The 25,018-nt window shown below is 45.7% G+C and overlaps 8 protein-coding genes across 11 annotated transcripts; 3 read left to right on the top strand and 5 right to left on the bottom strand.

Annotated features, from left to right (window-relative positions):
* The first annotated feature begins 168 nt into the window (after positions 1-168).
* Positions 169-2,004, top strand: LOC135437541 (fibroleukin-like). 3 transcript variants are annotated; one of them, XM_064695508.1, is made up of 4 exons: positions 169-279; positions 389-468; positions 530-1,701; positions 1,763-2,004. In XM_064695508.1, exons 2-4 carry the CDS (start codon positions 400-402, stop codon positions 1,878-1,880), a joined length of 1,359 nt encoding a protein of 452 aa, XP_064551578.1. In that variant the 5' UTR covers positions 169-279; positions 389-399; the 3' UTR covers positions 1,881-2,004. The 3 variants fall into 3 exon arrangements, with proteins under 3 accessions (XP_064551578.1, XP_064551577.1, XP_064551579.1); XM_064695507.1 differs by lacking the exon at positions 169-279 and having other exon boundaries at positions 329-468; XM_064695509.1 differs by lacking the exon at positions 169-279 and having other exon boundaries at positions 329-468; positions 1,750-2,004.
* Positions 2,005-2,248: 244 nt separating this feature from the next.
* On the bottom strand, positions 2,249-3,961 carry LOC135437540 (probable fumarate hydratase, mitochondrial). Its single transcript, XM_064695505.1, has 3 exons — positions 3,715-3,961; positions 2,648-3,656; positions 2,249-2,585 (listed from the first exon to the last, which is right to left on the bottom strand). The coding sequence occupies exons 1-3, from the start codon at positions 3,874-3,876 to the stop codon at positions 2,326-2,328; spliced, it is 1,431 nt and encodes a 476-aa protein (XP_064551575.1). The 5' UTR covers positions 3,877-3,961; the 3' UTR covers positions 2,249-2,325.
* A 361-nt stretch (positions 3,962-4,322) lies between these two features.
* LOC135437538 (probable fumarate hydratase, mitochondrial) lies at positions 4,323-6,059 on the bottom strand. Its single transcript, XM_064695503.1, has 2 exons — positions 5,711-6,059; positions 4,323-5,648 (listed from the first exon to the last, which is right to left on the bottom strand). The coding sequence occupies exons 1-2, from the start codon at positions 5,894-5,896 to the stop codon at positions 4,380-4,382; spliced, it is 1,455 nt and encodes a 484-aa protein (XP_064551573.1). The 5' UTR covers positions 5,897-6,059; the 3' UTR covers positions 4,323-4,379.
* A 167-nt stretch (positions 6,060-6,226) lies between these two features.
* LOC135437542 (galactose mutarotase) lies at positions 6,227-7,665 on the bottom strand. Its single transcript, XM_064695510.1, has 2 exons — positions 7,512-7,665; positions 6,227-7,440 (listed from the first exon to the last, which is right to left on the bottom strand). The coding sequence occupies exon 2, from the start codon at positions 7,405-7,407 to the stop codon at positions 6,274-6,276; it is 1,134 nt and encodes a 377-aa protein (XP_064551580.1). The 5' UTR covers positions 7,408-7,440; positions 7,512-7,665; the 3' UTR covers positions 6,227-6,273.
* A 244-nt stretch (positions 7,666-7,909) lies between these two features.
* Positions 7,910-8,763, bottom strand: ORMDL (Orosomucoid 1-like). Its single transcript, XM_064695512.1, has 3 exons — positions 8,508-8,763; positions 8,285-8,436; positions 7,910-8,222 (listed from the first exon to the last, which is right to left on the bottom strand). Exons 1-3 carry the CDS (start codon positions 8,682-8,684, stop codon positions 8,087-8,089), a joined length of 465 nt encoding a protein of 154 aa, XP_064551582.1. The 5' UTR covers positions 8,685-8,763; the 3' UTR covers positions 7,910-8,086.
* Positions 8,764-8,890: 127 nt separating this feature from the next.
* Positions 8,891-14,931, top strand: LOC135437536 (mediator of RNA polymerase II transcription subunit 1-like). Its single transcript, XM_064695502.1, has 4 exons — positions 8,891-9,039; positions 9,102-10,457; positions 10,537-12,335; positions 13,561-14,931. Exons 1-4 carry the CDS (start codon positions 9,009-9,011, stop codon positions 14,758-14,760), a joined length of 4,386 nt encoding a protein of 1,461 aa, XP_064551572.1. The 5' UTR covers positions 8,891-9,008; the 3' UTR covers positions 14,761-14,931.
* A 987-nt stretch (positions 14,932-15,918) lies between these two features.
* On the top strand, positions 15,919-17,507 carry AdSL (adenylosuccinate lyase). Its single transcript, XM_064695504.1, has one exon. The coding sequence runs from the start codon at positions 15,985-15,987 to the stop codon at positions 17,428-17,430; it is 1,446 nt and encodes a 481-aa protein (XP_064551574.1). The 5' UTR covers positions 15,919-15,984; the 3' UTR covers positions 17,431-17,507.
* LOC135437535 (mediator of RNA polymerase II transcription subunit 1-like) lies at positions 17,493-23,696 on the bottom strand. Of its 2 annotated transcripts, none has more exons than XM_064695500.1 (4): positions 23,537-23,696; positions 22,116-23,471; positions 20,235-22,036; positions 17,493-19,489 (listed from the first exon to the last, which is right to left on the bottom strand). In XM_064695500.1, exons 1-4 carry the CDS (start codon positions 23,568-23,570, stop codon positions 18,251-18,253), a joined length of 4,431 nt encoding a protein of 1,476 aa, XP_064551570.1. In that variant the 5' UTR covers positions 23,571-23,696; the 3' UTR covers positions 17,493-18,250. The 2 variants fall into 2 exon arrangements, with proteins under 2 accessions (XP_064551570.1, XP_064551571.1); XM_064695501.1 differs by having other exon boundaries at positions 19,154-19,484.
* Between the last annotated feature and the right edge of the window lie 1,322 nt (positions 23,697-25,018).

Genomic DNA, 25,018 nt, shown 5'->3' with positions numbered 1-25,018 from the left:
AAAACTGACAGATTAATTAGACGTCAAAAAATTCTCTGGGTGAGCAAATAATACTGAATGAAACAAATTTTTGAACTCGCGCCCTTCAGAAAGTTGAGCACATATCGATATATTAGCAATGCATCTTTACGATAGAGCGATAACGATCTCTATTAAAAATCAGCTGATAATATTATATCGAAATCCTTAGGACCTCTTCAAATCATAAGTTGCAATTATTTATAATTTTGAACTTCTGCCGCCTTATGACCCTTAATTATTTTGTTTCGACTTAAAATTGTAAGTTTAATAACTTTCTACCCCAGTAAAATAAAATATAAGTAAATATTTGACAATTGAGCAGAGCAACCGTATGTACATCAGTCAATAATTTATATGCTTTTTATAGGTTTTACCAGAATGAATACCCAAAATATACTTACCATCCAATTGGAGCAGTCTCAAGAGGACGTATCAGAGCATACTGTGGTGAGTGCACTCCAAAATCAGCCGCTGGACAATTTAATAATGTATGATCCTTGTGGCATAGTCATCAAATGAGTGGGAACTATTGAGGGATAACGCCTTTAGCACCATATCTGATCTTAAAAAAATAAAGCTTTCGGTTTATAAGGAAAAACTAAATTTATATCACGAGAAATGCAAGATCAAAGACGACGTAATCCTGGCCCTTCAAACATGTTTAGAAACATATAAGAACACTAATCAGAACGACAATGATCTGATAGTGTTCTTAAAATCAAAACTGTCGGAAAGACATACAAATTTGGAAGCATTAAAGAAAACGCACCATAATCAGATCGCTAACTATGAAGCTGCGATTAGCGAGAAGAACGATAAGATCGATATACAAGATGCTATTATAAAGCAGAAAGATAAACAAATAGTGGAGTTGGAAGCAAAACTTAAAGAAAAAAGTGACCTATCCAATGAATATAAAAAACAAATTGCCTCATTAGAAGCAACGGTTGAAGAAAGCGACGCGAAAATGTTTGCTCAAGAAACTATAATCAGGGAAAAGGATTACCAAATCGGACTGTTCGGAACTGAGGTTGCGCCCAATCCAGAAAGAGTCAGATCAAATCAAGAACTGGCGCTGAATTGGAAAACCCACAATCTCAATCAAGCCGTTAACTGTACAGATACCGAAAACAAATTGAGCAACGATAAATGCAATATGCAAAACGAACGCATTCTCCACTATACGATTAAAGAACTGCAAGAGACACTACGTGGTGAGGGTACATCTGAGATCAAAATAATTTCCCTGCCACGTATTGGTCCATTTAAGGTGGCTATCAAAAATGGAACAAATGGCTCCGGCTGGATGCTCATACAGCGTCGTGTTTATAAATTGATGGACTTTAATCAAGGCTGGTTTTCCTATGTCGATGGTTTTGGTAACTTGGATGAAGATTTTTGGATAGGCCTGGACAAGATACACGCAATGACAAAAGGTCAAGTGCACGAGCTTTACATTCATCTAGTATTTTCGAATAATGAGACACGATACGCCTATTATGATAATTTTGCCATTTCTGGTAAAAGTGATGATTATAAGCTGAGATCGCTTGGAAATTATTTTGGGAATGCGGGTGATGGATTACGCACGCATGAGCAGCATATATTCAAAACAATCAGATATGTTACAAAAAATTCCGTGGAATATAATCGCTGGTGGCAGCACGAATGCCCGAGCTGGTAAGTTGCAATTTATTGGCACTTATTAACCTTGTCTTAAATTTGTAGTATTTAATTTTAGCAATCTCAACGGGTCATTCGATGAGAAAAGTGAATTTGGTGTTTGGTGGTGTAGAGGCAACGGCACTTATAAATTCCTTGAGTCCGTACAAATGTTAGTGAGACGAAAACAAACGTAAAAAAAAAAAAATTTTCATAGTTTTGTTATATCCAAATTTTATTATATATATATGTATCTAAATTCATGCTACATCGATTCGGTAGATTAAAATAAATTGAAAAAATAAAGTTTTGCTTAAAATACCCAATAACTTTAATTATAACTATACGAGTAGTCCCTTCTAGTCGATCGCCTTTTTCAATTGTATATGGGCAAGCATGAGTTGCACGACAATCTGTGCCCAGATGCTTTCCTTTTCCTCAAGTAATGGGTGGACACTCTGCCTCAGTGGAGAGGTGCATTACCATGATTCTAGTTTAATAGGTTAACAAGGAGTCAATATGCACCTTGGCAGAATTCGTCTGCTAGTTTAGAAGAGGTTAAGTGTAGAGATCATAAATTTAATTGATTTATTTAGTTGAATAATTGTTCGCATGGGAAAAAGAAAACATTTGAAACACTGTTTAGCTGGGTCCAATCATCTTTTCCGGACGTACCCAGTCGTCAAAATCCTTCTCTGCGATGCCAGCCTTAAGGGCCTCCTCCTTCAAGTTGGTGCCATTTTTATGGGCAGTCTTTGCTATCTCAGCAGCCTTATCATAGCCAATGTGTGGACTAAGTGCTGTCACAAGCATCAAAGATTCGTTCAGTATCTTGGCTATCTTCTCTGTGTTCGGCTTAATACCAACCACGCAGTTCTTAGTAAAAGAATTGCATCCATCAGCTATAATAACACTTGAGAATTTAGTAGTGGACATTAAAAGAGCTCTTGGTCCGAGAACTTACATAGCAGCTTTATCGAACGTAGCACATTTGAGACGATCAGCGGCTTGAAAACATTCAGCTCAAAGTGTCCATTGGAGCCGCCCACGGAGACTGCCACATGATTGCCCATTACCTGAGCACAGATCATTGTCATAGCCTCGCACTGAGTGGGATTCACTTTGCCCGGCATTATTGAGCTACCCGGCTCGTTGGCCGGCAGGGTAAGCTCGCCCAGGCCACAGCGTGGACCCGAGCCCAAGAATCGAATGTCATTGGCTATCTTCATTAGGCTGACAGCGATGGTATTTAATGCGCCATGTACCTCGACCATGGCATCCCTAGAGCCTAAGGCCTCAAAAAAGTTCGGAGCACTAACAAATGGTAGAGATGTCAGCTGTGCGATGCGCATGGCGGCCTTCTCTGCAAATCCCTTGCGGGTATTTAGGCCGGTGCCTACGGCAGTGCCACCCAGAGCCAGCTGATAGACATGGGGCAGGACCGCATCAATCCTTTCCAGACCGTTGGTTAACTGCTGTGTATACCCGCTAAACTCTTGTCCCAATGTTAGCGGCACCGCGTCCTGTGTATGTGTGCGTCCAATTTTGATAATGCCCTTCCACTCAATGGATTTGTCCCTGAGAGCGTCGCGTAGCTGGGTGATCGCCGGCTTAAGGCTTTTGGTCAGCTCAGTGGCCACAGAGATATGTATCGCCGTTGGAAACGTGTCATTGGAGCTCTGAGATTTATTAACATGGTCATTGGGATGTACGGGATTCTTGGAGCCAAGCTCGCCACCCAAAATCTCTATGGCACGATTGCTTATCACCTCGTTGACATTCATATTTGTCATTGTGCCAGAGCCAGTTTGCCATATGGGCAACGGAAAATGGCCTTCATCGAATAGTTTGCCAGAGATCACCTCATCGCAAACACCTGAAATCGCTGTGCTCACCTTGCTGTCCAGCCCAAACTCCTGGTTAACCTCGGCGGCGGCCTTCTTCAATATGCCCATGGCCTGTATAACGGGCTTCTGTGAGGGTCATGTGTTACTAAACCAAATTCAAATTAATGCCGCTCATTACAATTACCGGCATGCGTTCATCCGTACCGCCAATGGGAAAATTGTTTACACAACGCATAGTCTGGGCGCCAAAATAACGATCGGCGGGCACTTCTATATTGCCAATCGTGTCTTTCTCGGATCGTGTAGGCGGCTTGGCCGAAGGCTGGAGGCTCAATTTTTTCTCCATTTGCACACCTCTCCAATGATAATACCAATAACAAAATGTATATATATATATATATAAATACAGTATATGAAACAGACCGACTTCAAATATGCCTATAAAATTGTAGAGCAGCGCCTTCTAAAGCTAAAATAAATTTCAAAATAAATATTTAGTTGACACCCAATAAAAAAAATTATGGTGATACAATTAACGTTTCACATCAACTTTCCGACCTTAAATTTGATTCGCGAATCTGAATTTATACATCCTTGAACCCAAGTTTTGGATCAAGCATTGGTTTCTCATATATTTTCATTATTGGATGGATCATTTCAATTTTATTCATAAAGTAGCCCGTTCTAGTTAAAATATTATAAGCTGATGATATTCATAAAGAAGATGCGGGCTAGATTAATGCTCTTCCAAATCCAATGGTTGGGTCTAAATAATTTTTGAAATAATGTAAATAAATTAAGAATGTACTTTATTGGCTCGAAAGAACATTTAGCTACGTGTGGTAATTTTTAATTGGGTCCCAACATATTATTAACCTGCACCCACGATTCAAAGTCGGAGCTCGAGATGCCCTTTTTAAAGGCTTCCTGCTTCAGAGTGGTTCCATTGGCGTATGCCGCGTTAGCTATTTCCGATGCCCTGTCGGAGCCAATGTAAGGATTAAGTGCTGATGCCAGCATGAGAGATTCGTTCAACGCTTTATTTATTTTGACAGTATTTGCCTTGGTGCCTTGTAAGCAGTTGCCGGTGAATGTCCTGAGGCCATCGCTAAGCAATGCAATGGAACGCAGCACATTTGAAGCGATGAGTGGCATGAAGGCATTCAACTCAAAATGTCCATTGGAGCCACCGATGGTCACAGCCACCTGGTTTCCCATTACCTGGGCACATATCATTGTGATTGCCTCGCACTGAGTGGGATTTATTTTGCCCGGCATTATCGAGCTGCCTGGTTCGTTCTCCGGTAGAATTAGCTCCCCCAAGCCGCAGCGTGGTCCGGAGCCCAAAAATCTGATGTCATTAGCTATCTTCATGGTGCTGACAGCTATAGAGTTGAGCTCGCCATGCACCTCGACCAAGGCATCCCGCGAGCTGAGTGCCTCAAAAAAATTGGTCGCAGGCACAAATGGCAAGCCGGTGATATCCGCAATACGCTTGACACATTGAGGCCCAAAGTCCTCATTGCTCATTAGACCTGTACCCAGCGTAGCGCCACCCAGAGACAGCTGGTACAGTCGCTCCATTGATGAATACAGTCTTGTGTTGCAGTTGACCATCATTTGCTTGTAGCCGCTGAACTCTTGGCCTAGTGTCAATGGGTCTGCATCCATGAGATTTGCGCGCCCGGTCTTGACGATATCCTTCCATTCATCCTCCTTCTGTTCCAAGGCCTGAATAATCAGTCGTAGTGATGGATATAGCCTCTCCTTTAGCTGCATAGCCACAGCAATATTAATGGCCGAAGAGAAGCAGTCATTGGAGCTCTGAGACATATTGACATGCAGGATCGGATCTACTGGATCCTTGCTGCCCACCTGACCACCCATTATTTCAATGGCGCGATTACTGATCACCTCGTTGACATTCATGTTGGTTGACTTGCCCGAGCCTGCCTGCCAGATGACCAATGGGAAGTGATGCTCATCATATAACTTGCCGGATATGACTTCATCAGCAGCTTTTAAAATGGCCTCACAGATTTTGGCTTCCAATCCGAAATCCCTGTTAACCTCAGCGCCGGCTTTCTTCAATATGCCCATGGCTACAATAATGGGACGCTGTTGGGACATGCTCTGGCATCAGCTCTGATTCCATCAATCAGCAGCACCTATGTACTTACCGGCATGAGCTCTTCCATGCCACCTATTGGAAAATTCATAGCTGCGCGCATTGTCTGTGGCCCAAACATGCGATCCAGCGGCACGTTCACCGCACCCATCGCATCGTATTCGACGCGCGTATCCGGTCCTGTTAGACGGGCCAGCTTGTACATTAGACTGAACATTTCCTTCTGGTCGAACGACATCCTGAAATCTAACAAATATGAGAGTCTAGCACTGCGAGTACGTTGTGTAGCAAGAGGGAAGCAATTGTAAACGCAGGCTACTAGGATCAGTAATCCTGTATTTTAAACTAAACAAGGATTTGGGCTCGAAATACTGATCACAAAATTGATGTAATATTGCCTTAGCTAAAGGCCAGTCCTGTTTATAAAATTACCTTTCTTTAAAAGGGATTGGAATTAGGTATCGAATAAGTGAGATGTTCTTAATCAAAAATATAATATATGTACCTAATAATGAAAATAGAACTAGATATCGAAAAACGATGAACAGATAGAGAATAAAGTAAATAATTATGTAATACGTAATACCTATAAAACTGCCAGCTTTTATTGGATGATCATTTGTTATTACAACAGCATTTCCAGGATTCTTCTATATTAAACTTGTAAATGACCTCATGCAAGTATTTCTCGCCTGGCTGGAGGAAGATCGATGAAAATTCTGGATGATGCTGGTTCATGGCGTCGGGAAATTTTTCGGTTTCTACGCAAAATGATCCATGCTTGCGATAATGAGAACATTCCTTTCCAATCATTGGGGCATCACCGTTCTCCTCGTCTGGCAAATTGTTGGCCGTGTAAAATTGCAGACCTGGCTGATTGGAATAGATTTCCATGGCACGGCCGCTAGGTGGATGCACTAGCTTGCCCACCAAGTTAATGCCAGAATCGTTTCCCTCGTTGACCACAAAACAGTTGTCATAGCCCTTGATCAGTCGATTGTCGAACTGCTTGAGACGATCGCCTAGTAGCACTGGTATGCGCATATCAAAGACCGTATCGTCGATATCCAAGAATTTACCGGTCGGAATTTGATCATCATCCGTGTCGACAATCCTTGTGGACGCTATCTCTACAGTATGCTCGGCCAGTCCCTTGGGCCCAGCAGCGTGACCAGCCAAATTGAAGTATGCATGATTGGACAAGTTGACAGGAGTCATTTCGTCCGTAAACGCCTCATAGCGCACGCCCAAACGGTTCTGATTATCCAGCCAGTACGTGATCGTTGTCGTTAAATTACCTGGATAACCTTCGTGACCAGCGGGCGACACATGCCTGAATGTGATACCTAAATCGGACTTGCGCACCACCTCCCAAATGACGCTATCGAAACCAACAAATCCGCCATGCAGCTGATATGTATTCTTAAAGTTTTTGGTCAGCTCATACTTGGTCTCCCCTACGGTGTACTCGCCATTGGCCACACGATTCGCCACACGGCCCAATGTGCCGCCAATGTATGCCGCTTTGGTATTGACATAACTGGCAATGTCATCAAACCCAAGGCACACATCCTCGATCTTTTGATAGGCATCAGGCATACGAACACTCTGAATAATGGCGCCCAATTGTATAACCGAGACAGACATCTGATTTCTATTGGTCATTGTAAAACGTCGCACCATTTCGGGTATCTTGGTGAAGGGATTCTTGGCCAGACCAAAGATTTCCTCCTCAATTTTGACAGACATATTGCGACTGTTGATGTTGGTTACCTAGTTGAGCTGACAAAATTTTATAGGTTCTGACTCAAATAACAATATTATAACAATAACTGCAAGGCAGCCTGACACACCTCTTCTTATTGTACTTGAAAAACGTTAAGGTCGCGCGCTGTTATCGCAAAGTCAAAAAGGGCAATAGATGCAGCTCTCCCGGCGCTCAACAAACTGGTGCATTTCTAAAATGGCAGCGGGTTTTATTATTAAACAGCGACATTTGCTGATAGCACATTTAGATGTGTGTGTCTATACGGATTGTATTAGGTAACTCAGCTGAGAGCGAGATTCATGAGCAGAAACCTATATAATATAAGACATAACGACATACTTATATATATGTGAACATTTTACGTATCACATCCATGCAATACAATTGTAGGAGCTTAAGCTCGTATTCCGTTTATAATTTGAGGGTACTACAACTTTTGTTTGAAATTGTCAATTTATATGACAAGCATAAAATCGTACTATCTTAAATAGGCACTATAGCACCATATATAGTAGTATATTTACACAATTCCAATAACAAAAAGTTAAAAGCCACAAACTGCTCAGTCTATTATCTATAAATAGTATGTACACAGGCTCATATAGCGATAAGCCCACCTGTCCGGCCGTAAATATTTACATGCATTGATATAAGCAAATTTTAGTACTTATTTATATTAAATAAACGAACCCCATGGAACTGCGGTAGCTTTGGCAGCGTGACTACAACCAAGGATATAAAATTTGCAATGAAATGTTCCGTGCTGTTGCGCGTATACAAACAAGTTAACAGAAAGCTGCAAGTAACAATATTCTATGAGAAATTCTCACTAAATAGTATATATAAATGCGGACTTACAGTACAATTGGCACTGCGGTTAGAAATTTGCGTGTTGGAGTCAGTTGAACGCCGTCATCTATTTGCTCCCAGTGGGTCCATTGCCGACTAGCGTCATTTTCGATGCTCAGCCAAGGAGCACCTTTGATAATATGCAGAAAATATAAATGTGCCTAGCAGCGGATAATTAGTATTATTTGTAATAACAGGTTGTGTATATTTTGCGGGGCACATATATACTCACTACGTTATGCAGCAAATTGGTTGCAGTCCAGGCGACTGAAATCGTAACAAAGGGCACTGATAAGAGCAGCAAATGCACAAAGAGCAGTCCCAGAAAATATGCAAGCCAGAAGCCACGGGCGCTTAGCCAAGAGCTATTCGGATTCGTTTCGCCATGTCCGCCAGCAATGGATGTCATTTTTACATGCAGTAGTTTTGTTGGCGCTGCGAAAATCTTAATTGTTGTAGACAATAGAGATGAACTGAATATATAAAGTGCGATCAGATAATAATAAAGCTGTGACAATCGAAACGCAACATTACTTATCGATAACATACACTTATAATCTAGTTCAGTTCACAAGAACAACTTTCCAAGTTGCGTTTGTTTTTTTCACAGATACCAGAAGTATATTTGCAAAAGTTGTTTTTTAACTATAATTGTAATAATGCAATGTTAATTGTGCTTTGTTACAGTATGCTATCTTAAAATTATATAGGAACTAGCTTACCAAGCATTAAAATGAGCGGAAGCCATTTGAAAAGCGTTTTAGGTAAGTTTTTTATTTGCTTCTCGGTGTAAAAAATTTATGTTACAATTTAATTGGCATAACAGCCGGATATGGTAGCCACATACCCGTGGTAATGCCCATACCTAGCATTGAGGAGAAAAACAAGCAAATGCAGCAGGAGACGATGATGGAGAAGCTACGTGCCAAATACCGGAACAAGCCGAAAAGCTACGAGGACATCAAAAAGTCGGTGCGCATGTACTTCATAGAGAAGCATTATCCGATGGATCCTCTCTGCAAGGCAGCGCTGCAGTCGGCACTGGACAAACTGCAGCACTACATCAAAGTAACATCCCGGCACGGACTCGTAGAGCGTTTAGAGAGTTTGTCCCGCCAGCTGGGCCTCAAATTCATGGAGGATCAGCAAATGTTATTCATTTCCACGGACATGTTCTACGTAGAGATACTGTTGGATGCCAGTGGAAAACTCAGTGATGTCAAGGTCCACCACGAGTGCAAAATTGAGCAGCAATCAAATTCCAGCGCCAGTTCCCGAGAGCTGCTCAACTGCCTGAAGGCGGGCGACTTTGCCGACTTCACGGTGCAGCTAGAGGGCCTATCCTCCATTTACCAGCTAAACGCGGAGCCTAAAGTCAAAAAGAAGGCCTTCGTGGCTTTGCAGGCCATGGAAACGGACATTTTCAATCTCTATCAGCACCAGCTACAGCAGCAGATCAGTGGCAGCACCGATAGCTACTACATTATGAATAAATCCTCGGTGGGCTTAGTCCTGCAGCGACGCGGTGGACATCCAATGAAGCTGACCTACTTCTGTCCGCCCCTGCACCTCATCGAGCCGAAGACAAAGGGGGAAAAGGTGGCCACTGCAACTGGAAGTGGAACTGCGAGCAGGGACTTCAGCATTGAGCAGGTGATGAAAAGTCCTAACGGACTAAGCGCGACGCTTAATCTTGAGGCCTCCTCCGCGAACAAGCTGCAAATCCTGCCGATTCTAAGCTTCACTGACGAGTCGGGGATGCCATTAGAACAACCCGGCTATGCGCCGCTTACCCAGAACAACTCAATGCTGATGCCGGCAACCTATGTCCTGCGCCTTAGCAAAGCCATGCCCGTTTGCATTGAGTCTCTGCGTGCTTTGTCTTTGCCGGGTCTGTCGGGCCTGTCAAGCGAGGGAACGACAACTGTCATGAATCTAATCGTGCAAACGGCCTCCAGGCAGGTGATAAAGGGCACCCAAAAAGGGTTGTATGTTAATTTGCCAAAAGAGACACACTGCTACTTCTTCACGGACAACCGCAGACTGAAGGGCACTCTGATATCGTCGCTGCCATTCACGGAGCCTGCTCAGGTGCCTAAGATAATCGCGTTCCTTAAGAAGCAGGCGCTCTTCTACACGCTTCTCTCCAGTTGCGTCAGGGAGCAGCAGAAGCAATACAACGGTGCGTATAAAACATATCATTAGAACTCGAGAGTTAAAATAAATTGTGTAATAAAACAAACAATTTAAATTCGGTACAGACATGGATAGCACTGTTATTTTGGAGGTCACTGCTGTTTCGCTCAATCAGATCACTGTGGAACTGCAGCATCCGTACGAGGAGTCGCTGGCCACTGTCGACTTTTTGCTTGAGGACGGCCAGGCGACCTGTACTATTTACTGCCTCAGCAACGATTACGAAGCGCTCTCCCAGAAGCTCACTCGAACAGTGCGCCAGGTTCTCTCCATACCGATGGTTATATACAAATTGCTCAAGTGCTGGGATGAGGAGCATCAGCAAAAGTTGCATGGTGCTATTGCCCCCGGAGCAGGCAGCGGGGCAGCTGGTGGTTTCAGTAGCGCTGGAGGAGGCGGGGTTGGAGGTGGAGGAATGCACGGACCCAGCAACTTCGGACAGTTTGCCATGGACACGGGTACAGGCGAAGGCAGCAGTGGAGCTAGCGGCGGCTTCAATAGTGTTAGCAATCTCAAAATGGACTCCAAGGTACGATCCCTGGCAGATGCATTTGCTGCATCAACGTCGGCGGCTGCGGCCATTGCTGGACTAATGAATTTGAAGCGTGAAACGGATCCACATGCTGCCGAAGGCAGCACTCCCATCCTCACCCACAGCACTGTCTCAGCATCCAAGGCTAGTGACAATGAGATCGCCGACAAGTACAAGAACATATGGAAGGACAAGACGCCCAACCTGAAGCATTGCGTCAGCATCACGCCCATTGCCGGCGATGGCAAGTCCCCTCTACAGCAGCAGGTGGATGTGCAGCGCACAGGAGGCATTGAGATCATACCACTGAATGCACCAGCCAGCGTTGTAGCCACGCCCAGCACGGAGTCCCCAGCCACCACGATCACCATAACGCCTATCACTGGAGTTAGCAAAGAGGGGAGCAAGGAGCCGAAAAAGCCAGTAATCAGTGGAAGTGCCACTAAGCGGCCCCATGAGAGCAGCTCCTCTTTGTCTGCCTCCTCGAACTCGAGCAGCAGTAGCAACAGCAGTTCCTCCAGCGACACGCAGAAGGAAAAGAAGCGCAAGAAGAAACGAGATGACTCGCCCATGGGCCCTCCCGAGAAGGTATACTCACGCCAGAACTCGCCTGCGGGTGGCGGCATGACGGATGCCACGGCAGGGAGCGGAGTTGTCCGCAAGTTCTCTTCGCCTTCAGCTTCATCTTCCGGAACTGGAGCTGTTTTGGCCCTTATGTCCGGCCAGCCCTCGGCGCGCCCCAGTCCGAAGCACTCGCCTGTCTACAGCAGTCCCAAGCACAACAGCAACAGTAACACCGCTTCGAACAGCCCCAAGTCGCCTTTCGGAACCCTCTCGCCCAAGCATGGATCCTCCGGGAAGCCGAGCATGTCCACGCTCAAAAGTGCGACAGCGGCCACCAGCCTTAGCCTCAGTCCCAAGGCTGAAAAGTCAATCACAGCAGGTGCCGGGGGTGGTTCCCTTTCTCTGGCAACTGCGGGCTCCGCCTTAAGCTCGAATGCTAATCCTTCAATGATGCGGCCCGTGCCACCGCTGGCCAGCAGCAGCAGCCAGTTGCCCGCAGCCATAAAAAAGGACAAGCCAATCGCCAGCAGCTCACCATCTGGTCCCCCACCGGGGGTCGCAGCTGCGGTAGCCGCACTCAAGAGCGCCCAGCAGCAGCAGCAACTGAAGTCATCCGTGGCTAGTTTATCTCATCTGGCTGCGGGTGGGAATCTGAGCAGCTATGTGGCTCCAGCCGTGACCGCCTTGGAGCTGAATGCATTGCGCAAGGGAATGGCGGGAGCGGGAGTGGGACCGGGATTGGGCGCAGCTGCGGGAGCGGTAGGTGCGGTAAGTCCGTTTTCAATTTATGAGTAGCTTTCGTTGTTTACCCACCTCCGCCTCCCACTGCACCTCTAACAAACAGTTGATTCTTTGTTTCTATTTTTGCATACAACTAAAACATGAACTCTAAAACTTATATTTGAATGCGACATGTATAATGAATTATTGTAATAACTTATGTATATTAAGACTAGCGGGTAACTAGCTTTGCGCGGTCTAAGATGTAACTTCAAATCTCTAAAGATCGATTGGATAACAACAAAAAGATGCAATCAAAACTTTTTTTTCCTTAGGGTGGAAATTCCAAATGCGCTGAAACACGTGTGCATTTTTCTTCTATGGTGGGCTTGTATAAAAAAAGTTAGAAGCTGATTGGGCCATGCTTTCCTCCGCAGAATTAATTTTCACATGGATCCTGTAAAATTCGTTAGAAAAATGTAGATCGGACAAAAAACATTAATTGGTATTGAACAATTTTCGCTCGGAAGAATGTCAAAACTTTGCCCACACAAGCTTAGACTCTAATTTTTTTCACCAGTGGGAAAGTTGAATCTCTATCATCAATTAAACGGTTTTTTACAGTTGCAGATGGAATTTTGCATAGCTCCGTTAAGAGTAAAACAAGTCAGCTTCCTAATCAGTTAGTCAGGACAATAGTCAAATATGTAGAATTTTATAACTTTTATCGCTGCTGTAGTTTTTGATTTGCCGTATGTTCTGTTTGTAAATATATTTACTTGTATAGTCTATTTTCTAACTGCATCCGTTTTTATTTGATCTTGTTATTCCTGTTATGGGATCTATTTTGTATGTGACCCCTAGTTTGATATCAAATAAGTATAATACGTAGATCCTCTACACCTTGCCCGATTTTCTTGCTATTTCAAGCATTCAGATGATTCTTTTTCATGTGAAATGTTCTTTGAAACAACTCTTGGTTTATTTGGCACCTTCTCTTTGCATTTCTTATAAAGGGTTTATGGAACAACTGATAAACTTTATACTAACGAGTTTCTCTTCTCTCCCGCTCTCTCTTGAACACTCGCTGCTCCGTTCGCATGATCCGGGATATGATTAACCCACAATCGCCACTGTGCCACTTTTTGATACGTTCTTCTTTTGATTGATTGCTTTAATTTGCTTTCTCGGTTCGTTTTTCATTTGTTTGTCTCCGCCTACACTCACACACACGTACACTCACATGCACACCACCACGCGCTTCCTTTGTCAGGCTAGTTTGATGACGTCGACGGCAGCTTCGACGACAATCATCCAAACCACAACAACAGCAGCAGCAACAACTCTAGCGGATTCATCGGGCACAGCAGCATCAGCAACATTAGCAGTGGAAACGGAAGTGGGAACATCAATTGCAACAATAACACAGCAGCAGCAGCCGCAGGGACCAGCGCCACATAGGAGCGACAACTGCAGCTCCAGCTCTACTAGCAGCAGCTCCATTGCGGGAGCAGTCTCTGACCTCTCCACGGGGTACATGGTGAAGCCGAGTAGCCAAGAGGGCCTCAAACTGACCATCAATAAAACGGGCAGCGGAAAGAGAGAGAGCAAGGGGGTAACAACTGGCTCCTCGTCGTCGTCGTTGTCCTCGGCTAGCAGCAAGAAGCAGCACACGGGATTGAAGCCAGGCGTTAACAGCGGACCGGCCTCAAAGAAGGCGCTTTCATCAGCTTCAGGCACAGGGTCAAGCAGTTCCAGCAAACACCTCTTCCAAAAGGCCAATTCTTCCGGCAATCTAAGTAGCAAACTAGGCGGCTCCTCCACTTCAGGCGGTGGCCTTCCGTTGACCAAGAGCAATAGCACCAACTCCTTCCAGGAACACAGTGTACCCAGGCGCCGACCCAGCATGTGCAGCCCGGGTAACACTAGTGGAGGCGGAGTACATCGCAAGCCATCATTAGCGGCCTCTGGCTCAGGACCAGGATTGGGGGCAGGAAGAATGTCACCAGCAGCGTTGACCGGGTCGATGTCACAGCCGCCGCCTCGCTTCGATCACCACACGGACATGATGACCATTCTACAATACGCATCGCCCACCATGGCAGCCAGCATGGAGGGCTTCATCAAGAGACTGCATAACAGGTTTCAGATACCCAAATTGTCTCAGCGGCCAAGTGGAAACAGCGTCGCAACTGGACACACTACAGAGCAGGTGTCAGCAACGGCAGCATCTTCCTCCTCATCCGCATCCACATCCTCCTCGCAGGAGCAGCAACAGCTTAATGCAGACTTGAGTGCTCTGGCATCCAGTCTAACAGCTACGCCCAGTAGCAGCAGTGGAGCGCAGAAGCCATCGACAGCTCCTTCCCCTGCTGCAAGCGATATGCTACTCAACTTGAGCAGCAGTGAGGCAGTTGGGCCAGGTGCTGATGGCATTGACGAGGAGCTGCTCGCCAGCTTGGCAGGCGAATGACATTTCGAGCTGCATCTTCAACTCGCTGCAATCTCAACTTAGTTCAATTAATGTGTTAAAGGCCTTTGGCTGAACTCTGACTGTGAGCTGTTGTATCTTTTTTACTTGTCAAATAGGATAAGAAAAACATATTAACAATAAATATTTAATACACATTAATATGTGCATGAATATCTGGATAATTGATTTTTGGAAAATTGCACCCGCAAATGTAGAAAATTGATCAAAATGTGTTTTAGCTTCCGATCAGGCGTATGCTTGGTGAAAATCCAATTGATATATGTACATATGTACATTTCACATATTTTGCAAAATGCATCTTGATGAAAATGGGACCCAAAGTTGTATGGCTAAATATTAATTTGCTTCTAGTCGGATCCAGTCAAAACAAATAAATGTGTATGAGCATAGTGGAGACGGATAATTCAATCTCGGAATTAACGACCACGCTGAACGCCTTTCCCTTCGGATAAAGGCAGAACTTGTCCTCTTGCCAAATGAATACCTATATTACTTTTCGCTGCGCTGAAGATTTAAAATATATTTTTAATGTTTCCTTTCTCTGCGATTCTCATGAACTCATGTGGGCTTTGCAGGTCTTTGTCTTTAAGCATCGACAGTGAGTAGAATGTTGCATTAACAGGTGCGTTGTGAGACCAATTATATTTTTGCGTGTCATATATCATATACAGATGTATGCGTATGTTTGTATATATAGATACACGTAAGTCCTCGTGTGTCAAGTGCAGGCCAAGTTCCCTTACTAAAAAAATATTCAACTGGTGCCCTTCTATGTGGACAAGGGCGTGCAATTCCCGCATGCTTTCGTCTTTCATTCTATTATTTCTCTTTCCAGCTCTTAGTATAAGCCTAAGTAGAACAGTAACAGAAAATCAGATGGAAATAAAGATGTAAATAAATATCAATATCCACACAACAGGAAAATCCAAATAATTTAATATTGATTTCGAATTCAGTCAAGCCCGCAAGTTGATTCACAATATACAGTGGACGATAAATTTCAGAGGTATTGATAGAGATACTAAACTATCGAATCAGATTGATGAATAACACGATAATTCAATGTTTGATGTGTGTTCTTAGCTCTGGTAACACTCAAATGCAAGTGCGCAACATGTGGTATTTTTTTCTTGTCAGTTGAAAAACCTTATTTGTGGTTTGTGGTTCGACCGCTGAGTGGGCCGGAAAATATAAAGAAAAAAAATGTCAAGCAACTACGAAGGATACAAGTCGCCATTGAGCACACGCTATGCCAGCAAGGAGATGCAGTTTTTGTTCAGTGATCAGAACAAGTTCTCGACTTGGCGGCAGCTGTGGGTTTGGCTAGCTAAGGCAGAGCATACGCTTGGGTTAGACATAACCGAAGAACAAATAGCACAAATGGAGTTGCACATTAAGGACATCGATTTCGAGGCAGCGGCCGCCGAGGAGCGTCTCACGAGGCACGATGTTATGGCACACGTACACGTCTTTGCCAAGCAGTGCCCGGCGGCAGCACCAGTCATTCACCTGGGTGCTACTTCATGCTATGTGGGCGACAACACGGATCTCATTGTGCTGCGCGATGCATTGCAGCTTCTATTGCCACGCGTGGCAACAGTTGTAGGGCGCCTTCGGCAGTTTGCCGAGACTTATAGAGCCCTGCCGACATTGGGATTTACGCATCTGCAGCCAGCGCAGCTGACTACAGTTGGTAAACGCGCTTGTCTGTGGATACAGGACCTACTAATGGACGAGCGTGCCCTGGGTCGCTGTCTCGAGGATCTGCGCTTTCGCGGCGTAAAAGGAACCACCGGTACGCAGGCTTCGTTCATGGAGCTCTTCAATGGAGATAGCCAAAAGGTGAAACAGCTGGACACGCTAGTAACTAAGCTGGCAGGCTTTAGCAAGCCCTATGCCGTCACCGGGCAGACATATACACGCAAAGTGGACGTCGAGGTGATGGGTGCCCTGGCCAGCCTAGGGAGCAGCATACACAAAATGTGCTCTGATCTGCGCATTCTAGCTTCGCGCAAGGAGATCGAGGAGCCCTTCGAGAGCACACAGATTGGCTCGTCTGCGATGCCATATAAACGTAACCCGATGCGTTCGGAACGATGCTGTGCCTTGGCTCGCCATCTGATCACGTTGTTCAGCAATGCGGCGAATACGCACGCCACACAGTGGCTGGAGCGCACTCTGGATGACTCAGCTAACAGGCGGTTAACGTTGTCGGAAGGCTTCTTGTCTGCTGATGCGGCTCTGCTTACGCTTCTAAATATCACCCAGGGACTGGTGGTCTATCCGAAGGTCATAGAGAGGCACATTGCTCAGGAGCTACCATTCATGTCCACGGAGAATATTATCATGGCAATGGTTAAAGCCGGTGGCGATCGCCAGGTGTGCCACGAGAAGATACGCATTCTCTCCCAAGAGGCCGGTGCTCAGGTCAAGCAGTTTGGCAAAGACAACGATCTGGTGGAGCGCGTACGCAACGACTCATACTTTGCGCCCATTCTGGATAAACTGGACCACATTCTGGATGCACGCACTTTTACTGGCCGTGCCAGCGAACAGGTGGGCGAGTTCATTGCCGAGGAGGTGCAGCCCGTGCTAGCCCGCTACAGCGACGCCCTCAAGAGTGTCCAGAATGTACAGCTAAATATCTAAAAATAATTGTTCCATCATTTTTGTAATCCTTTAAGCTCAAAGCTATTAAACACATTCACATATTTTGTTATGACGTACATATTTCTTTACTGCTTTAGAGGGTTATCGTACTTTCTCATGAAATGAATAACACATAGAAGACATCTCCAAGCCTATAAAGTATATACATATATATATATATCCACGATCCGTATCAACAATCTAGTGAGTAGGACAATTAGAGAGTTTAACTCTTCTCACATATGGGCAAATCCGTACTGGGTGTGTATAGAGGGTATTTAATCTTTAACGAAGTTGATTGTTTTTCCTGTTTATTATTTCCTTGTGTTTTGGAATTCAACCGCCCCACCCCCCTAAAGCACCACTTCATTACGGTTATCACTGCAGTTCTCTGACCCGTGGACCCCCAATGCGATTCATATTTATTTCGCGTGTCTGACGTACTAATGTAATTGAGAGCTGGAAATCACAAGCCTCCAACAGTTAACATCGCCTAGATTCGTAAGTTGCATCAGATAAGACCTACATTTGTTTACACAATTTTCTAACTGCAGAATACATGAAAATGTAATTTCTTGTCTATTCAAATTTCGTATTATTATCGCTTGCTTTTACCATAGTTATATTGAATTTAATAGATTTATATACTTAAATTAATACAGAATTTCTTTCAGTTAAGGCAGCAGCTTTATAAACCCATTTAATATTTACACCTTAAACTATTAAAGAACAGCTTCTCGTCATTGTTTAGCCCAAGGCCTTTAACACATCAATTGAACTAAATTGGGATTGCTGAGAGTGGCGGGTGCAGCTCGAAATGTCATTCGCCTGCCAAGCTGGCGAGCAGCTCCTCGTCAATGCCATCAGCACCTGGCCCAACTGCCTCACTGCTGCTCAAGTTGAGTAGCATATCGCTAGTGGCTGGGGAATGAGGTGTCGATGGCTTCTGCGCTCCACTGCTGCCACTGGGCGTAGCTGTTAGACTAGATGCCAAAGCGCTCAAGACTGCATTAAGCTGTTGCTGCTCCTGCGAGGATGTTGTGGATGTGGATGCGGATGAGAACGAAGATGCAACTGCTGTTGCTGACGCCTGCTCTGATGGGCTAGCAGTGTGTCCAGCTGTGCCGCTGTTGCCACTTGGCCGCTGAGACAATTTGGGTATCTGAAACTTGTTCTGCATTCCCTTGATGAAGCCCTCCATACTGGCTGCCATGGTGGGCGATGCGTATTGTAGAATGGTCATCATGTCCGTGTGCTGATCAAAGCGCGGCGGCGGCTGTGACATCGACCCGGTTAACGCTGCTGGCGACATTCTTCCGGCTCCCAATCCTGGTCCTGAACCAGAGCCCGACGCCGATCCAGAGGATGCTAATGATGGCTTGCGATGCACTCCGCCTCCACTAGTGTTACCCGGGCTGCACATGCTGGGTCGGCGCCTGGGTACACTGTGTTCCTGGAAGGAGTTGGTGCTATTGCTCTTGGTCAACGGAAGGCCACCGCCCGAAGTGGAGAAGCCGCCTAGTTTGCTACTTAGATTGCCGGAAGAATTGGCCTTTTGGAAGAGGTGTTTGCTGGAACTGCTTGACCCTGTGCCTGAAGCTGATGAAAGCGCCTTCTTTGAGGCCGGTCCGCTGTTAACGCCTGGCTTCAATCCCGTGTGCTGCTTCTTGCTGCTAGCCGAGGACAATGACGACGACGATGAGGAGCCAGTTGTTACCCCCTTGCTCTCTCTCTTTCCGCTGCCCGTTTTATTGATGGTCAGTTTGAGGCCCTCTTGGCTACTCGGCTTCACCATGTACCCCGTGGAGAGGTCAGAGACTGCTCCCGCAATGGAGCTGCTGCTAGTAGAGCTGGAGCTGCAGTTGTCGCTCCTATGTGGCGCTGGTCCCTGCGGCTGCTGCTGCTGTGTTATTGTTGCAATTGATGTTCCCACTTCCGTTTCCACTGCTAATGTTGCTGATGCTGCTGTGCCCGATGAATCCGCTAGAGTTGTTGCTGCTGCTGTTGTTGTGGTTTGGATGATTGTCGTCGAAGCTGCCGTCGACGTCATCAAACTAGCCTGACAAAGGAAGCGCGTGGTGGTGTGCATGTGAGTGTACGTGTGTGTGAGTGTAGGCGGAGACAAACAAATGAAAAACGAACCGAGAAAGCAAATTAAAGCAATCAATCAAAAGAAGAACGTATCAAAAAGTGGCACAGTGGCGATTGTGGGTTAATCATATCCCGGATCATGCGAACGGAGCAGCGAGTGTTCAAGAGAGAGCGGGAGAGAAGAGAAACTCGTTAGTATAAAGTTTATCAGTTGTTCCATAAACCCTTTATAAGAAATGCAAAGAGAAGGTGCCAAATAAACCAAGAGTTGTTTCAAAGAACATTTCACATGAAAAAGAATCATCTGAATGCTTGAAATAGCAAGAAAATCGGGCAAGGTGCAGAGGATCTACGTATTATACTTATTTGATATCAAACTAGGGGTCACATACAAAATAGATCCCATAACAGGAATAACAAGATCAAATAAAAACGGATGCAGTTAGAAAATAGACTATACAAGTAAATATATTTACAAACAGAACATACGGTATATCCAATCAAAAACTACAGCAGCCATAATAGTTATAATAATAATTATATAAATTAATTATTACAATTCATTTAACAGTTCGCATTCAAGTCAAAGTTTTAGTAAACATTTTAGTTGTATGCAAAAATAGAAACAAGGGTTCAACTTTGGGTTAGAGGTGCAGTTGGAGGCGGAGGTGGGCACACAACGAGAGCTACTCATAAATTGAAAACGGACTTACCGCACCTACCGCTCCCGCAGCTGCGCCCAATCCCGGTCCCACTCCCGCTCCCGCCATTCCCTTGCGCAATGCATTCAGCTCCAAGGCGGTCACGGCTGGAGCCACATAGCTGCTCAGATTCCCACCCGCAGCCAGATGAGATAAACTAGCCACGGATGACTTCAGTTGCTGCTGCTGCTGGGCGCTCTTGAGTGCGGCTACCGCAGCTGCGACCCCCGGTGGGGGACCAGATGGTGAGCTGCTGGCGATTGGCTTGTCCTTTTTTATGGCTGCGGGCAACTGGCTGCTGCTGCTGGCCAGCGGTGGCACGGGCCGCATCATTGAAGGATTAGCATTCGAGCTTAAGGCGGAGCCCGCAGTTACCAGAGAAAGGGAACCACCCCCGGCACCTGCTGTGATTGACTTTTCAGCCTTGGGACTGAGGCTGAGGCTGGTGGCCGCTGTCGCACTTTTGAGCGTGGACATGCTCGGCTTCCCGGAGGATCCATGCTTGGGCGAGAGGGTTCCGAAAGGCGACTTGGGGCTGTTCGAAGCGGTGTTACTGTTGCTGTTGTGCTTGGGACTGCTGTAGACAGGCGAGTGCTTCGGACTGGGGCGCGCCGAGGGCTGGCCGGACATAAGGGCCAAAACAGCTCCAGTTCCGGAAGATGAAGCTGAAGGCGAAGAGAACTTGCGAACAACTCCGCTCCCTGCCGTGGCATCCGTCATGCCGCCACCCGCAGGCGAGTTCTGGCGTGAGTATACTTTCTCGGGAGGGCCCATGGGCGAGTCATCTCGTTTCTTCTTGCGTTTCTTTTCCTTCTGCGTGTCGCTGGAGGAACTGCTGTTGCTACTGCTGCTCGAGTTCGAGGAGGCAGACAAAGAGGAGCTGCTCTCATGGGGCCGCTTAGTGGCACTTCCACTGATTACTGGCTTTTTCGCCTCCTTGCTCCCCTCTTTGCTGACTCCAGTGATGGGCGTTATGGTGATCGTGGTGGCTGGGGACTCCGTGCTGGGCGTGGCTCCCACGCTGGCTGGTGCATTCAGTGGTATGATCTCAATGCCTCCTGTGCGTTGCACATCCACCTGCTGCTGTAGAGGGGACTTGCCATCGCCGGCAATGGGCGTGATGCTGACGCAATGCTTCAGGTTGGGCGTCTTGTCCTTCCATATGTTCTTGTACTTGTCGGCGATCTCATTGTCACTAGCCTTGGATGCTGAGACAGTGCTGTGGGTGAGGATGGGAGTGCTGCCTTCGGCAGCTTGTGGATCCGTTTCACGCTTCAAATTCATTAGTCCAGCAATGGCCGCAGCCGCCGACGTTGATGCAGCAAATGCATCTGCCAGGGATCGTACCTTGGAGTCCATTTTGAGATTGTTAACACTATTGAAGCCGCCGCTAGCTCCACTGCTGCCTTCGCCTGTACCCGTGTCCATGGCAAACTGTCCGAAGTTGCTGGGTCCGTGCATACCTCCACCTCCAACCCCGCCTCCTCCTCCAGCGCTACTGAAACCACCAGCTGCCCCGCTGCCTGCTCCGGGGGCAATAGCACCATGCAACTTTTGCTGATGCTCCTCATCCCAGCACTTGAGCAATTTGTATATAACCATCGGTATGGAGAGAACCTGGCGCACTGTTCGAGTGAGCTTCTGGGAGAGCGCTTCGTAATCGTTGCTGAGGCAGTAAATAGTACAGGTCGCCTGGCCGTCCTCAAGCAAAAAGTCGACAGTGGCCAGCGACTCCTCGTACGGATGCTGCAGTTCCACAGTGATCTGATTGAGCGAAACAGCAGTGACCTCCAAAATAACAGTGCTATCCATGTCTGTACCGAATTTAAATTGTTTGTTTTATTACACAATTTATTTTAACTCTCGAGTTCTAATGATATGTTTTATACGCACCGTTGTATTGCTTCTGCTGCTCCCTGACGCAACTGGAGAGAAGCGTGTAGAAGAGCGCCTGCTTCTTAAGGAACGCGATTATCTTAGGCACCTGAGCAGGCTCCGTGAATGGCAGCGACGATATCAGAGTGCCCTTCAGTCTGCGGTTGTCCGTGAAGAAGTAGCAGTGTGTCTCTTTTGGCAAATTAACATACAACCCTTTTTGGGTGCCCTTTATCACCTGCCTGGAGGCCGTTTGCACGATTAGATTCATGACAGTTGTCGTTCCCTCGCTTGACAGGCCCGACAGACCCGGCAAAGACAAAGCACGCAGAGACTCAATGCAAACGGGCATGGCTTTGCTAAGGCGCAGGACATAGGTTGCCGGCATCAGCATTGAGTTGTTCTGGGTAAGCGGCGCATAGCCGGGTTGTTCTAATGGCATCCCCGACTCGTCAGTGAAGCTTAGAATCGGCAGGATTTGCAGCTTGTTCGCGGAGGAGGCCTCAAGATTAAGCGTCGCGCTTAGTCCGTTAGGACTTTTCATCACCTGCTCAATGCTGAAGTCCCTGCTCGCAGTTCCACTTCCAGTTGCAGTGGCCACCTTTTCCCCCTTTGTCTTCGGCTCGATGAGGTGCAGGGGCGGACAGAAGTAGGTCAGCTTCATTGGATGTCCACCGCGTCGCTGCAGGACTAAGCCCACCGAGGATTTATTCATAATGTAGTAGCTATCGGTGCTGCCACTGATCTGCTGCTGTAGCTGGTGCTGATAGAGATTGAAAATGTCCGTTTCCATGGCCTGCAAAGCCACGAAGGCCTTCTTTTTGACTTTAGGCTCCGCGTTTAGCTGGTAAATGGAGGATAGGCCCTCTAGCTGCACCGTGAAGTCGGCAAAGTCGCCCGCCTTCAGGCAGTTGAGCAGCTCTCGGGAACTGGCGCTGGAATTTGATTGCTGCTCAATTTTGCACTCGTGGTGGACCTTGACATCACTGAGTTTTCCACTGGCATCCAACAGTATCTCCACGTAGAACATGTCCGTGGAAATGAATAACATTTGCTGATCCTCCATGAATTTGAGGCCCAGCTGGCGGGACAGACTCTCTAAACGCTCTACGAGTCCGTGACGGGATGTTACTTTGATGTAGTGCTGCAGTTTGTCCAGTGCCGACTGCAGCGCTGCCTTGCAGAGAGGATCCATCGGATAATGCTTCTCTATGAAGTACATGCGCACCGACTTTTTGATGTCCTCGTAGCTTTTCGGCTTGTTCCGGTATTTGGCACGTAGCTTCTCCATCATCGTCTCCTGCTGCATTTGCTTGTTTTTCTCTTCAATGCTAGGTATCGGCATTACCACAGGTGTGTGGCTGCCATATCCGGCTGTTGGTATGGATATTAAAATTTAACGTAAATTAATTACATCGATAAGCAATCAAATAACGTACCTCCGCCAATGGTTTTCGAATGGGTTCCGCTCATTTTTATGCTATTTCCTTATTAATTTCAAGACGACATTTATTAACAGATTACAGAAAAAAATTTTATGCATCCATTTTTGCATTCAGCGAAAGAACAAACGTCATTCAAGCCGGCTTCTTTTAGTGAACCGAACCAGTTCGTCTCTGCGTTGTTATCGATTTTAACTTGCGATGTTTTTACGTGCGTCATTTCGGAACTTGGTTCCGGAGCCGGAAACAATCACTTAAAAATTAATTAATTTAAGTATTTAAGCACAAACCCAAATAAATGATAATGCAGAATACATTTTTAAATTATTAATTGTCTACATTCATTTGATTTTCAATTTCAGCTTATAATATGGGTAAATCTAGGGGTTGAAAAATTAGGTATTCACCATTCTAGAAATTCTTCTTCTTTAAAAAACCTAATTCACGGATTTTCGGCATCGATCTCGTTGCCGCACATGGCCACAGAAAAGTCTGAAGTTGGTTGCTGGCAACGACGGTCGTGCTGTGCGCAAGCGTGCCTTTTTAATTTGCGAGAGTGCCTTATTTTGGGAACGGCCACCAAAAAAATTTAAATTAAACAGAATTGAATTAAATAATTCAATGCACCCGTACAACTACAAATATTAATTTATGTGTACAAATATTCAAAAATAAACATACATACATATAAGTACATATGTACAAATATAAATTTGTGCCGGCCCAAAAATGTACATTACAACATCAGCATATACATATACATTACAACATCAACAAAAGAAAAAGAGGAAAGAAAGTGCCTAAACGTACGCCGAAACCGCCGCTTCGACTAGGAGAAGGTTCCGGACCAGAGACGCATGTTGATCGATCGACGGCTTATTTTCCCCGACGCTAACCCAGGAGAACTGACCAGAGAGGAGCAGCGGGCGAGACAACGATTGCAATTAAACGAGTGAGTTCGTTCCGTGGGGCCCTTCCTTACGCCAGGATAAAGCTAGAGACCGGAGTGCCTGAATAAAGGTTCCAATTTGGTTAATTCGTTGTCTTTCCTGTTCAAAATAATTGCGTTCGTTTTGTGCTATACATATATATGGATAATTGTTGATATTCATAGGAAAAACAATTACCAAGGAACCTCATGAAAATTTCAGAAAAAAGCTTAGAAATTACGTCTTACTGTTTTATACATTGCTCAACGATGCACTTTGGCGAACATTGTGCTCTCTCATATCACGACGCAATCTTCTAATTCTCGTACAAAAACAAAATTTCTCCGTGATCTGATGCCAGTTTCTTTATCATACATGCATCTCTATGTACATAGGTTAGGATCTGTAGAGTATAATCATAAAATTTTATAATTCCTTAAACTAGTTGATTAAAATACAGTTAGTTAAAACGATTGCCTGGTAGAAGTTGAGTATATAAAACTGAATTTCCTATATTGTGATTAATAGGCAACCGCAAATAAATATATAT

This window comes from Drosophila montana, unplaced genomic scaffold (assembly GCF_035044405.1).
Source record: "Drosophila montana isolate Dmon_TW-CO22-7 unplaced genomic scaffold, ASM3504440v1 contig_3829_1, whole genome shotgun sequence".
NCBI classification, from domain to species: Eukaryota; Metazoa; Arthropoda; class Insecta; order Diptera; family Drosophilidae; genus Drosophila; species Drosophila montana.
This window is presented reverse-complemented; position numbering and strand designations above follow the sequence as displayed.

Bases quoted from the DNA above. Each gene is read 5' to 3' on its own strand.
- LOC135437541 (XM_064695507.1), top strand. From the start codon at position 376: ATGCTTTTTATAGGTTTTACCAGAATGAATACCCAAAATATACTTACC. The intron at 469-529 runs GTGAGTGCACTC...CTTGTGGCATAG, and splicing joins ACGTATCAGAGCATACTGTG to TCATCAAATGAGTGGGAACT. The intron at 1,702-1,762 runs GTAAGTTGCAAT...ATTTAATTTTAG, and splicing joins CAGCACGAATGCCCGAGCTG to CAATCTCAACGGGTCATTCG.
- LOC135437540 (XM_064695505.1), bottom strand. From the start codon at position 3,876: ATGGAGAAAAAATTGAGCCTCCAGCCTTCGGCCAAGCCGCCTACACGA. The intron at 3,657-3,714 runs GTAATTGTAATG...TGACCCTCACAG, and splicing joins GTACGGATGAACGCATGCCG to AAGCCCGTTATACAGGCCAT. The intron at 2,586-2,647 runs GTAAGTTCTCGG...GTGTTATTATAG, and splicing joins ACGTTCGATAAAGCTGCTAT to CTGATGGATGCAATTCTTTT.
- LOC135437538 (XM_064695503.1), bottom strand. From the start codon at position 5,896: ATGTCGTTCGACCAGAAGGAAATGTTCAGTCTAATGTACAAGCTGGCC. The intron at 5,649-5,710 runs GTAAGTACATAG...ATGTCCCAACAG, and splicing joins GCATGGAAGAGCTCATGCCG to CGTCCCATTATTGTAGCCAT.
- LOC135437542 (XM_064695510.1), bottom strand. From the start codon at position 7,407: ATGTCTGTCAAAATTGAGGAGGAAATCTTTGGTCTGGCCAAGAATCCC.
- ORMDL (XM_064695512.1), bottom strand. From the start codon at position 8,684: ATGACATCCATTGCTGGCGGACATGGCGAAACGAATCCGAATAGCTCT. The intron at 8,437-8,507 runs GTGAGTATATAT...ATCCGCTGCTAG, and splicing joins CCAATTTGCTGCATAACGTA to GCACATTTATATTTTCTGCA. The intron at 8,223-8,284 runs GTAAGTCCGCAT...TGTTACTTGCAG, and splicing joins ACCGCAGTGCCAATTGTACT to CTTTCTGTTAACTTGTTTGT.
- LOC135437536 (XM_064695502.1), top strand. From the start codon at position 9,009: ATGAGCGGAAGCCATTTGAAAAGCGTTTTAG. The intron at 9,040-9,101 runs GTAAGTTTTTTA...TTGGCATAACAG, and splicing joins CCATTTGAAAAGCGTTTTAG to CCGGATATGGTAGCCACATA. The intron at 10,458-10,536 runs GTGCGTATAAAA...AATTCGGTACAG, and splicing joins GCAGCAGAAGCAATACAACG to ACATGGATAGCACTGTTATT.
- AdSL (XM_064695504.1), top strand. From the start codon at position 15,985: ATGTCAAGCAACTACGAAGGATACAAGTCGCCATTGAGCACACGCTAT.
- LOC135437535 (XM_064695500.1), bottom strand. From the start codon at position 23,570: ATGAGCGGAACCCATTCGAAAACCATTGGCGGAG. The intron at 23,472-23,536 runs GTACGTTATTTG...CCATACCAACAG, and splicing joins TTCGAAAACCATTGGCGGAG to CCGGATATGGCAGCCACACA. The intron at 19,490-20,234 runs GTAAGTCCGTTT...TTCCTTTGTCAG, and splicing joins CTGCGGGAGCGGTAGGTGCG to GCTAGTTTGATGACGTCGAC.